The following is a 12,935-nucleotide window of genomic DNA, read 5'->3' on the forward strand; positions in this document are numbered from 1 at the left end:
CGATGGTTTGTTAGAAGTATAACCAGTTCTGGTTTGCTTTGCATTGCTGCTTTTTTTCTTTTTTTAAGTTTGCAGTACAAAGAATTGGGATGATATGACGATGAAAGTGATCCCAGAATCAGTAATGCAGGTCCAGCGTTTTGATTTGAATCTGTCCCCACAAAACTTTATGAAAAATACTGCAGAATATTACTGAATGTGCAAAAAACACTGCATACATTATTGTATACTATGGGTCAATGTGTTCTTAGAATGTATGTGTGTCTGTATGTATGTGTATGTTTTTACTAGTTTATAGCAATGCAAATGAGCAAACAAAAATATTACACACTGGGGGCTATGGAAACGTGACCATTCTTGCATTGAAATATGCACACACGCATGCATGTGGCATGCACATATTCAACACGTACAAGCATGCACGCATACACACATACACACACACACACGTGTACACAGGATTTCAGAAATCTCAGAACACCTTACAAGAAAAAAGTAAGTGTTCCAGAAGAGAATTTGAAATTGTTGCTGGTGTTCATGTGATATTCATGTCAATATCATTCTTACCATTGCCCAGATAGTTTGAGCATGTTGTTCATAGAAAGAAAGAAACATGTTGATATAATTCTGTGTGCAGCGATATTGTGTGCATGTTATTTTTACAGAAAACATTTGAAGTTAAGTTTGTACTATATAGGTAGGGTGGTGGGTGTAGTTTCAGTTTCAAGGAGGCATCAGAGTGTGTGGACTGATCCATATTATATGCTACATCTACTTTATAAATGAATAAATTGATAAATAAATAAACTTGTCATAAGTTGGAAACACAACAGTTACTGACACTGTACAGTATTAACTCATTCATCCCTGCACCCGAGCAGTGCTCAGGCACCAGACTTTGTTTCAGTAAACGGTTTCCATGTTCCTGCATTTGTATAAACTGCAAGCAAATGGAACTAATTTTGGTGTCTTTCATATACTGTACCATGTCAGACTGAAGCAAACCAGGCCTATTTGAGCAAACCGATAGGCCTAGTTTTTGACTTGGAATTGAAAGTATAATTGTATAAAACACCCAAGGAGTATAATTCAAACTCCTTTATGGTGTCATGTTCTGTACCATTTCAAACTGATGCAGCTAATATCTACAGTATTTCTAGCTGTGTCCACACATCAGTTTAGAGGGAAAGACAAGCTGATTTCAGTGTATTTCCTATGCTTTTTACCATCAGTATGGCATGAAAGCCTGCTGAGGCTGTATACTCCCAAGGAATGAATGGGTTAACCTTCAGCCAAAAACTGTGTGATGAGTTGGGATACTTAACAGTTACTGAAAAGAGCTGCCGCAGTCTTCACAACCCATTACCAAGATAAATGAACCCCCATCGCTTATCAGTTTCCCCTCTGAGGTGGCAGCAGCAGAGGTTATTATTTAACCTGTTGAAAGGTGCCACCACCACCACCCTATACACCACTCCCTCATTCCCTTCTTTCCTCCCTCCTCCCCTCCCCACTTCAGGTGGGAGTGAGATGCGAGTTGGTTATTCCTCCCTTTAACTTTACCTCACAGCTCTCAAACACATAATTATACATATACACAACATACATTCACAGACAGGTGTGCACATGCAAGCATGTATGTATGTACACACGCACACGCACACACATACACACACACATTCATACATTCATTCCTTCTTCAACCAAAATGCTGATAATCCAATTGACAACAGAATTGGTAGTCAGCAAAACATAGCTCTAGTAGCAAGTTGTCTTCAACCTTTTTTAAAAATTCATGAATCAACCCTGACATAATGAAATAAAACAAATTTGTTTATTGTCCAGCTGACCCCTAAGGAGCCAATTCAGGTTAATTACCCATCAGTTCTTATAATCATTTGAAGAGAAGCTCAAATCATGTTTGATAAAAGGTCAATCAAAACAGTACCAGTTCAAAAGATCAATTCACCAATCCTTTACCCTCCCCCCTCACCCCACTCTCTGGTAGTATTAGTAGGTAAAAGGTTGGCAATCATTGGCATTTATCCTGTTGGTTATGTTTGTAATCGGGTAGAAGGTTGTAACAACACTAAACAAACAGAGCAGTTAATAACCAACCCCACACAGTCTCCAGACTTTTTGTGCTTTCCCCCACTGGTAGTTAACAGGTTAGCATTGGCACATACTACCCCCACCCACAGACAACTCAACCCACCCCCACCCCTGAAGCCACCACCCACCGTTAGTTATAGTCTTGTAACCTGATGAAAGGTAATGACACTGTGTCACCCCACCCCCCCACCACCACCCCCTTTGTCTGTGTCTCCACCTTTTGTCCACCCCTAGCCCCCCACACCCTTCCTACCCCCCACCTTCAGGGTTCAGGTAAACTGGGGGAACAATGGTCTTCTGCATCCTGGCCCTGGGCAGTTGGTTGGTTGGTGGGTATCATTGTGGGCCATGTCCATCCCTTAGGATCAGTGTCCAAAGCTACCATTTAGGACAGGGGGTGTTGGGGAGAAGGATCCGGGGTGGGGGGTGGTGTGTGTTTTATGTGTGTATGAGAGAGAGTGTATATGAGGTAGAGAGAAAGAGAGAGAGTGCATGTGAGAGATTGTGTGTGTGTGTTTGTGAGGGCAAGAGGGAGTGTGTGTGTGTGTGTATGTCTATGTCTCTCGTTGTGTCTGCTGTGCATGTGAGAGAGTGTGTGTGTGTTGTATGAAGGCAAGGGAGTGGGGGAGAAAAAGAGAGAGTTTGTGTGAAGGTAAGGGAGAGAGTGTGTGTGTATGCGCATGTGTGTGTTTGTGTGTGTGCTTGTGAGAGAGAGACACACACGGACACTGCCACAGGTTTAACTGTGAAGGCCATCCCCATGCACAAAATGGGTGGGGAGATACAATTGGGCAATTCAACATGCAGAAGGAATATATTTCACTCATCCAAATAGTAGCCGGTATTGTAATGAGTAATCGATAACTGGATGAAAAGGAAAGGTGATTAAATACATAGCATGTTCGTACTCAACATGCTTATAAATATACTAATTCATTCATTGTGTACATTTGTCTCTGAATTTTAAAGCATAATAAGTGTACATAGCAAGATTTCTCTGGGAGATAACATGGGTTTTGTAGTACAGGAAGTAGTGTATTGTCATTAACATTTATTAACTCTGAAGTGTATTTCTGATGGATATGACCATATTTTGGACTCACAGAAATGAAATGGTATTAATTTTCTAGGATACCAGTACAAAACAGTCAGAAACGGTTTACATCAGTGTTCTGGAATCTTTTATTTATATCAAGCTTGTTTAGACCAAGTCGCAATCTTATCAGTGTTTCTCACAACGTTTGATAGTGATATTGTCTAAGTATAATTCGGAATGAAAGTCCATTTTAAATGGCCGATAGAAAGAAAATCTGTCACTACTACAAAGTTTGGTAAACCAGTCTACTTTAAATTTGTCTATCAGTTTTTGTTTAAGAGACTTTAAAAAAGCGAATTCATTGTCAGTGCCCTGGTTCATCCATACATCATGGAAACTGCACATCTGTAGGCAAGTAGGCATGCTTTAATTTTAACAAACCAGTTTTCTGTTTAAAGATTCAGCCTGTTTCAGAAATTGTGAAAGTGGCATCCTGGTCAGTTTCATCCAGTAGCAAACACATGATACAGTCAAGTCAATAAAGAGAGGGTAACAACCTTGTGTGTGTGTGTGTGTGTGAGAGAGAGAGAGAGAGAGTGTAATTGAAGGCAAGAGAGTAGAATGTGTATGTATGTCCATGTATGTGTCTGTATGTGATAGAGGGTGTGTGTGAGTCATTGAGTATGTGCAAATGTGTGTGTGCATATGTGAGAAAGAGAGTGCGTGAGTTCAGAGAGAGGGGGAGAATGTGAAAGGAAAAAGGGGGAGAGACAAGAAAAGGAAGCTCAGCAAGAAGGAGAGTGAAAAATGTGTGAACGGGAGAAAGGAAAAAAGATGAAGAAAAACTAATTGGTGGAGGGGGTGGTGGCGGAGAGAAAAATAGAAAGAGGAAATGTGAGAAAAAGAGAATGTGTGAGGTGAAGGGGGTTGGTGGGTATAGAGAAAGTTAGAGAATGTGGAAAATGGATATGGGGAAACCAAAGAAAAGAAGTGTGAGAGAGGGAGAGAGAGAAAAAAAAAAAACGTGATAAAGGCAGCACGTTTGATTGACAGAAGTAGATTAGAGAAATAGAAAACAAACAAAAAAGAAAATTGACAGAAGGGAAGTGGGGAGGGGGAGGGGAGAGAGAGTTTTAATTATTCCTTTTCAAAAAGCACTACAGCTTTACACAGACACCTCTCCCTCCCCCACCCTCCCCTCCCCCTCCTCACCTCACCATACCCCATTCCCTTCATCCCTTCTGGACAAACTCTCTCTCTCTCTCTCTCTGTGTCTCTCTCCCTCTCTCATTTGATGTTATATTTGACAACATTTCTTTCTTTCCAGACTGTTTAAGTACATCTCTTAGTACACTTCTGATTAAAACAACGGAGAAATTGTCGAGTATTGAAATTCATTTTCCATGCAATCAAAAGGAGAAACCCTCTGCTTGGACATGATTAAGTAAAAGAGGGTCATGTCCTTGTGCAGTCTGATACTTAGTGATGCTATCGTAATACCCCCTCCCATGCACACCTCCCTGTCTCCTGGTTTTTAATTTTGGTCCACAGCCAGAGTTCATTAAAATAAAATATTCTGGTTTGTTTCCTTTGCTGTCTCCCTCTCCCTCCCCTCTCACTCTCTCTTTTGTCTCAGTCTCTATCTCTCCTCATTTCATTACACCTTCATACACACACACACACACACACACACACACACACACACACACACATATAATACATCCTGCCTTTCTTTCACATCTTCTCCAATCAGCAGACACCTACAGAAAGAGACACAGGGACAGAGAGAAAGAAACACCCAGTAGACCCCAGACTCAGGGAAGAAAACAGCCAGGAAATTGGAGAGTTAATGAGCTAAGAGGTGAGGGGGTGTAGGGGGGGGAGGAGGAGGAGTGGATGTAAGGGGGAGGGGTGTAGTTGGAGAAAAAGGGGGAAAGGATGGAGTGAAGGAGAGTAAGGGCTTCCCCCTACTTCACCCCCCCAACCCCCTCCTGACCTCTGTTCGCTCCCCCATACCATCACCATCCTTCTGTTTCTTCTACTTCTGTACCTCCCTTCTCCTCCCCTCCACCTCCAAAGCCCCATGCCCCCCCCCCCCCCCCCCACACACACACACCATCCCTTTTCCCCCCTAATACCACTCTTCCATGTCTCCCATCCCTCCTCTTCCTCTTCCTTTTCCTCCACCCCCACCCCCCTTCCACCAGCATCATCTACCCTCCTTTTTTCTGCCCTCTTCCCTCCCTTACCCTCCCCCCTCCTCCCCCCACCCCATCCTCTCAGGAGAGCCCCACTTCATCAATCACAACTGTCAGACTGGCTTCCCTCCAGGCAGGGAGAGTGTGTGTGTGTGTGTGTTGGGGGTGTGTGTGTGGGGGGTGGGGGGTTCCCCTAGACAGCAAGTCTGAAAGTTAAACACCCCCCCCTCCACCCACCCCCTCCTGCCACCTCCCCTCCATCCTTCTTCCCCCCCCCCTCCCCCACACCTCCTCTTTCTCCTCCCCCTCCTTCCCTTCCAATCTTATCAGCTTGACAGCCTCTTTCTCTCTCCTTCTGTCTGTCTCTTCCCCCATCTCTTTTTCTCCATCTCTCTCTGTCTCCCAGTCTCTCTCTCTCCCAGTCTTTCTCTCTGATTCTGTGTGTGTGTGTGTGTGTGTGTGTGTGTGTGTGTGTGTGTGTGTTCTCCATGCAGTGCTCCCCTCTTTCTTGTTCATTCTGTATGTCTGTCTGTCTCTCTGGTGTCACACTCACACACACACTCTCTCTCTCTCTCTCTCTCACACACGCACACACTCACACTACACAGACAGACACAGACAAACACACACACACACACACACACACATGCACATGCACACTCACACTACACAGACAGACAGACACAGACGGACGGACAGACAGACACACACACACACACACACACACACTCAGACAGACACAGACAAACACACACACACACACTACACAAACAGACACACACACACACACACACACACACACACACACACACACACACACTACACAGACAGACAGACAGACACACACAGAGCAACCACCCACCAACACACACAAACCACCCAATACCCACTGCAAGGCTTCCCTCCCCACCCCCACCCCACTCCATGCCCTAGCCCCCAGCCCCCAGCCCCTAACACACACACCATACCACTCACTTCCCTCCCCCCCAACCACTTCCACCACCTCACTCCCTCCAGCCTCCCCCCTCCCCTTTCCAGCTCCTTTCAAAGTTTTTCCTGGGCATCTTTATGTTTTTTCCCCCCACCATTCCAGTTGATAGTGCTGTATTCAGTGTAATCCAATCATCTGGGGGTTTTTTTGTTTTTTTTGTTTTTTTTCCCCCAGGCTTTTCATTTATTGCAACCAGTTGTCTTCTACTAGTTCTGTGTATCTTTAACTTATTTTGTTTTGTCATAAAATGTTTTACAGAAAACTTGGGTAGGCCCTTCTCAAGGCTTGATCAGTGTGTTAATACAATGGGCAGGCATCTGCTCTTTTTTTCAAATTATGTAAGATATATATATATATACTTTTTTTTCTTTCTTTTTTTTACTTCATACAACAGATGTGGTGTGGCATATTCGTATCATTCTACACACTTTGACACCTCCTTGAAACTAACTGCAACTCTATCTGCTTTTTTCTGTCTTCCACAAATACTGTATCCAGTATAGTCCAACCCAATGCTTGTTTTGTGGCCCAAGTCTGTCTTTCAAAGTGGGGGATCGTTTGGTTTCTAGAGTATGGGTTTTGTAAAACGTTCTTGGCTTTCTCTCTCTGTGTCTCTCTGTCTCTCTCTCTCATGTCTCTCTCTCTCATGTCTCTCTCTCTTTTCCCCCAATAAAGAATTTCTATGATTTTATGGAGGGTAGCGTTAGTGTCAGGAGGTAGGGTGAGGGGGGGGGGGAGGAAGATGGAGGGGGGGGGAGGGGGAAGAGACCAGCAGTGACAGTGATTTGATTGAGGAAGAAGAAAAAAAAAAGAGGGTGGGGAGGTATTACATTAGATTTGGAGTTGGGGGGGCATTGAGGTGGGTGTTTGGCATTCCTGACTTTGTTGTGTGTTCACATGTGCATAGACGGGTATGCGCTCACATGCATGCATGCGCATGCACACACGTGTGCGGTGCACACACACACACACAGAGGTGGGGGAAAGCCAGTCTGTTTGCTTCATGGAAAAGGGGTTTGGTTGTTGTTGTTTTTTTTGATTCAGAGAAAAAGAATGTGTGAGGCAGAGGGTGGGGTTGGGGGGAGGGAGCAGTGAATTGTAAGATGAATTAAAAGGAAGGTGTCACGTAACGGTTTGCAAGGTTCATGGCAAGGTTCATGCATGTGCACTCTCTCTCATCTCTCTCTGACATTGTCTAGCTGTCTGGGTATTTTTCATAAACACCAGAACACGCGCACGCACACACACGCACGCACACACACACACTCTCTCTCACACACACACACACAGAGGCTTGCAGGAGCAAAGTTAGCAAAGGAAGGCTTCAGACAAGGAGACCAGACACTGAATCTCTCCCTTTTACTGATTTTGTTTCTCTCTCTCTCTCTCTCTCTCTCTCTCTCTCTCTCTCCACACACACACACACACACACACACACACACACACACTAAATGAAACAAGAGAGAGAGAGGAGAACAGACAAACAGAAAAGAGGGGGCAATCACAGAATCTGCCTCACTGTAGCAGAACCTGATAGCCTTGGTTCAGAGACCATTGTCCCCTCATGCCCCCCTCCCCTCCCTCCTTTGTGTAGCCAGTCAGGAGACTGACTATCTCTTTTCTGGGCCTGAAGTGTGTGGATGAGGGAGGGGGTGTGGTGTCAGAAGAAGAAATTTGATTCCATCTCTTTTTTTTTTTCTTTTCTTTTTATTATTATTATTTCTTTAAACCTGTTTCATGGGAAAGAATTGTGAATGGAAGCTTTTGAAGGAGATAGTTAACCTTGATAGCAGTGGTGATAAAAAGTAAAAATGAAAATAGATGACAGTGGTAATGGAAACTTACATAGCACCCTATTAGAAAACTGCCCCATGTGTTGTACATAAGAAGTAATAAATCATAGACAATTTTACGTATATATTTAAAAAAAACCAAAAAAAAAACAACAACAACAACAAACCGGAAAAAGACACATGGTGGCATTCTTCAAATCTTTCGTAATTTTTCTTAATTAGTGGGGTTTTTTTATCAGCTGTTTTTTTCATTTTTTACATTGTCTGTTGGAGTCTACCAACTAACATTGCTAATTCAAGAACACTTACAACTTTCTGTATAACTAAACATTAGGGATGAGGTTGGGGAGAATGACACTTTCAAACATATTTTGATGACTGAGTCTGACAAAAAAAAAAACTTCTTTTTTTTCCAACAGATTTATATTGTCTATGGAAGAAAAACCTAACAACCCACATAGTGACTTAAGGACCATTTAAAACTGTCAAAAATTCTGTGACTAAACATTAGGGGGGTGGGGGTGTTTGGGGAATAAACACTTTCAGATTTTAGTGAGGGATATATGACCAAAGATGCAGATAATTTCTGATTTCCTGCAGAGATGGTTTATTTTCTTGTGCTTGATAGAGGGAGGAAATACAAAATTGTTCCTTTTAAGAAGAAAATTTGTATTCTGCTTTTTAATGTTTGCCATTGTTCAAGCAACTGTATGTGGATATAAAATGATAATTATTGATAATTAGCTGTGAATGTGTGTTGGGCTCATAGTTATCATGTGTGTGTGTGTGTGTGTGTGTGTTCAAATGAATGCAGATGAATACATGATAATACATAAAGTAAATCTATGATTGTGGGTTATGAATATATATATATATATATATATATATATATATATATATCTGTGAACATTATGAAACGTTTTTGTAACCATGCTGTCATTTTGTGAACATGTCATGTGTTTCAGGTTAATGCATTCTCACCATGTAATGATATATTAATTTTGTGGTTCAGAAATCATGAATATTAGTGTGTTGCTCATTGTAAATTTTCACTTAATTCAATTTTTTGGCATTTGAAATAGCAAGTTCTGTGTATTCTGTGACATAATTCTGTAATCAAAAACAATTCATTAGTTTATACTCATACACATACAGACACAGACAGACAGTGAGAAAAAGACACATCATACAGTCCTGTCACAACCCTGTGCAATTGGCTTGACTGGAATAAGCAACAACATCAATGTCAAGGAGTCGTCACTGACTGAGCCGTTCTGGTATCTAGGTGTCCAACTGGTTTGGGAACAAGCGTATCCGCTACAAGAAGAACATTGGCAAGGCTCAGGAAGAAGCCAACTTGTACGCCGCCAAAGCTGCCTCGGCTGCTTCCGCCCAGCAGTTAGCACAGGCCGTGTCCAACCCTTCATCTCCTGGTGAGTGGGGAGCATGTATACTGTTGAGGGAGGGAACATGTATACTGAGAGGGAACAAGAGTGGGGGGACATTTATACTGAAGAGGGGACATGTACTGAAGGGAGAACATGTGTACTGAGGGGGAGAACATGAATACTGAGGGGGAATACTTGTACATAGGAAGGTACTTGAATTCTGAAGGGGTTGACATGAAAACTGAAGAGGGAATATGTTTGCTGACTCTGAGGGGGGAACATGAAAACTGAGAGGGAACATGTGTACTAAAGGGGAAACAGGTATACTGGAGGGGGGAACATGAATACTGAAGGGGGAACATTTATACTGAAGAGGGAACATAAATATTGAAGGAGGACCATGTATACTGAGGGAGGAACATGTATATTGAGGGGTGTATATGAATAATGAGGGGGGACATGAATACTGTTCAGGGGGGAACATGTATATTGAGGAGGAACATTTATACACAGAAAGGTACTTAATACTGAGGGGCTGAGTACTGAAAAAGGAAGATGTAAACATGTATACTGACTGAGGGGGGAACATGTATACTGAGAGAAAAATTTGTACAATATACTGAATAGGGAACATGTATACTGAGGGAAGAATATGTATACTGAGGAAGGAACATTTATACTGAAGAGGGGGCATTTATACTGAAGAAGGAACATGTACTGAGGGGAGAACATGTATACTGAGAGGGGAACGTGATACTGAGGGGGGAAGGAAACGAGTATACTGAGGGGAAATGTACAGTGAAGGAGGAATATGAATACTGAGTGGGGAACGTGTATACTGAAGGAGGGGGGGTTGGGGGGGGGGGGGATGTGGGAGGGCTATGTATACTGAGGGGAGGGGGAACATGTATACTGAAAGGAGAACATGAATACTGTGGGCGAACATGTATATTGAGGGAGGAACATGTACACTGAGAGGGAACATTTATACTCAGGGGGGAACTTGTATGTTGAGGGGGAACATGCAAATTGAGGGAGGAACATGTATACTGAGGGGAGGGGGGGGATGTAAATGCTGGGGGGGATCATTTATACTGAGGGGGGGGGGCATGTATACGGAGGGGGGAATGTTAATACTGAGAGGGGAGCTTGTATACTGAATGAGGAGCATGTTTTCTGAGTGGGAAGATCAAGTACTATGGGAAACATCAGTAACAAAGGTGTACTTTCTGTGTTGTTGCGATGACTTTGAGATCAAAGATTTGTATGATGGTCAGGTCATTTTTATTCTCTTCATGCATAAACATGCTGATGGGTGTAACTGGGGAATTTTTTGTTCCCTGCTGATGCAGCCAACAATTGTGGAACACCGACTTAAATTGTTATTATGTTTGTGTTGTTTCCTGTTTGTCTTTCAGCCAGCAACTACGGAATGCCATCTCAGGGACTGGGGGTTCAACAGGGAGGCATGTACATGAACCTCAACGGCGACAACTATCAAGGAGGAGACAACTCTGTGAGTGATGCTCATCTGTCATAATTGAATAAATGAACAAATGAATGAATGGTCAAACAAAAAGTTTTTTTCTTCCAGGGAATTGAGATAAGCATGATAACAAGAATGTTTTTTTTCCCCACCCAGCCTGGAGGTGCAAAGTCAAGAAAGAAAATCATAAGACAAAAAATAGAAAATAGAGATAGGGTGAAGAGGGGGAGTGTGTGAGAGAGAGGAGGGTATGTGTTGGAGAGGGGTGGGGGAGGTGTACAGGAGAGGAGTGGGGGATGTTTTTCCCCCAAGTTTTTTTTTTTCAAGTTGTGACAGTTCATTAAAAAAAATGTTTCCTGTCTTAGATAAGTTATTGGAGCATGTTATTCAACACTTAATAAGAATTTTGGTTGGTACAGGTGCGCTCTCATTCTGGATACATATACAAGAAAATTCACAACTCAGAATCGGAAGTTGAACTTGCTTGTACAATTCAATGGTCTCGCACAATCTTCCTCCGCACATCTGGAACAGGAAAGTTTGGGTAGGTCAGGCTGTGAGTGAAAACAGCTTTATCAATGTTGCCTGGCCTCGTGTGCAGGACTATGGTATTGCAATAGACTGTCATAAATAGGAGGGAGTTTTAACTAAATCTAAGGCAGTGTGACATAAACTTTAAGGCCAGGCCTGCTCTTCTTGCTTTTTACAGCTTTAACCTTCCTTTTCCATATATTGTTTTCTGTGTGAACCAAAGTCCTGTTCAGGTCAGTGCTGTGGTTCTGTGACACAAGATACATATTGAACGCAAGAAGTCACTTCTGGTTGAATTTTACTTAAACTGTTTGTCCAGTGGTCTCTCTGTTTCTCCAGTATAGTCTTCTTCACAGTCAGTGCTCTGAATGTGGTAAACAACACCACATTTCTTTGCCTTCTCAATGACGTTTTGTACGTGGGTCAGTTGAGACCGTAAAGAGTTTGTAGGTCTGTGGAAGAGCCTGGCAGCGAATTGTCTGAAGGATCGGGCAAACTTAAGCATGTTTTGTAGTTTATTTGTTGCCATGTTCCCCCCACCCCTCCCCACCCTCCGTGGCAAAGAAGAAACAGATCAACTTGCCAGGGTGTTCAGAAGTTCTACTTTGGAAAGTTCATTGAAGGAGAAGAAATGTGTTTAAAGAGTTACTGGTTTGCTACCCAGTACGCCCTAGAGAGGTCAGTGCCGCTGTGTTTTGTTTTCATACGCCACTTTAACAGCAGATAACAATAACCTCTCAGCACATGACGATATCTAGAATGCTACAGCTGATTATTGCAGAGCTTGGTTTCTTTGTACATGTGCACCAAATGATTGTTGCATCTTGGGGGGTGCTGTGTGCATTTTGTGTCACTTCCATTAAAGAGAAACTGGGGGTTCTTTTTCTGTTGGTAATGCATTTTTGCAGAGAATTAAAGTTTTTGTATTTCATTTTATTTTACTTGTGTTTTTTAAATGCAAAGCATGTTTATTATGTCACTTTGTTCTTGTCTGCACATCACCATCATCAGCATAGCTGTTGTCTGTTTCTTTGTTGTTGTTTTTTTCAGTATTTGTTTTTTATTTGTGTTTCCCCCTACTAGCAGCCCATATTGCTTTTTATTTATTTGTTGTTGATTTTTTAAGTGAAAGTTATTTAAGTTGGAGCGATAGAGTAATAGGTGAGTAGATTTTTTCCCAGCTAATTTTGGTTCATCAGTTGTATGTATGTGTGCGTGTACGTGTGCACACATGTGTGTGTGTGTGTGTGACACATAAAAAATATAGAATAAAGGATGAAAAGATTTAAACATGTGTACACACAACCAGTCATCATTCACACAGGGAAAAAAAAAGAAAAGAAAGAAAGAAAGGGAAAGTTGAGTAGATCCATTTGTGAAAACTTTGATCAAGCTTTCTT

The 12,935-nt window shown here is 42.3% G+C and overlaps 1 protein-coding gene across 6 annotated transcripts in view; it reads left to right on the forward strand.

Annotated features, from left to right (window-relative positions):
• Positions 1-12,935, forward strand: part of LOC143276236 (pre-B-cell leukemia transcription factor 1-like) — a 51,954-nt gene that overhangs the window by 20,047 nt on the left and 18,972 nt on the right. For all 6 annotated transcript variants that reach the window (XM_076580707.1, XM_076580705.1, XM_076580711.1 and 3 more), the window contains exons 6-7: positions 9,416-9,563; positions 10,937-11,034. In XM_076580707.1, the coding sequence (XP_076436822.1) occupies positions 9,416-9,563; positions 10,937-11,034 (246 nt within the window). The remainder of the gene's footprint in view (positions 1-9,415; positions 9,564-10,936; positions 11,035-12,935) is intronic.

This window comes from Babylonia areolata, chromosome 31 (genome assembly GCF_041734735.1).
Source record: "Babylonia areolata isolate BAREFJ2019XMU chromosome 31, ASM4173473v1, whole genome shotgun sequence".
In the NCBI taxonomy this organism is placed as follows: Eukaryota; Metazoa; Mollusca; class Gastropoda; order Neogastropoda; family Buccinidae; genus Babylonia; species Babylonia areolata.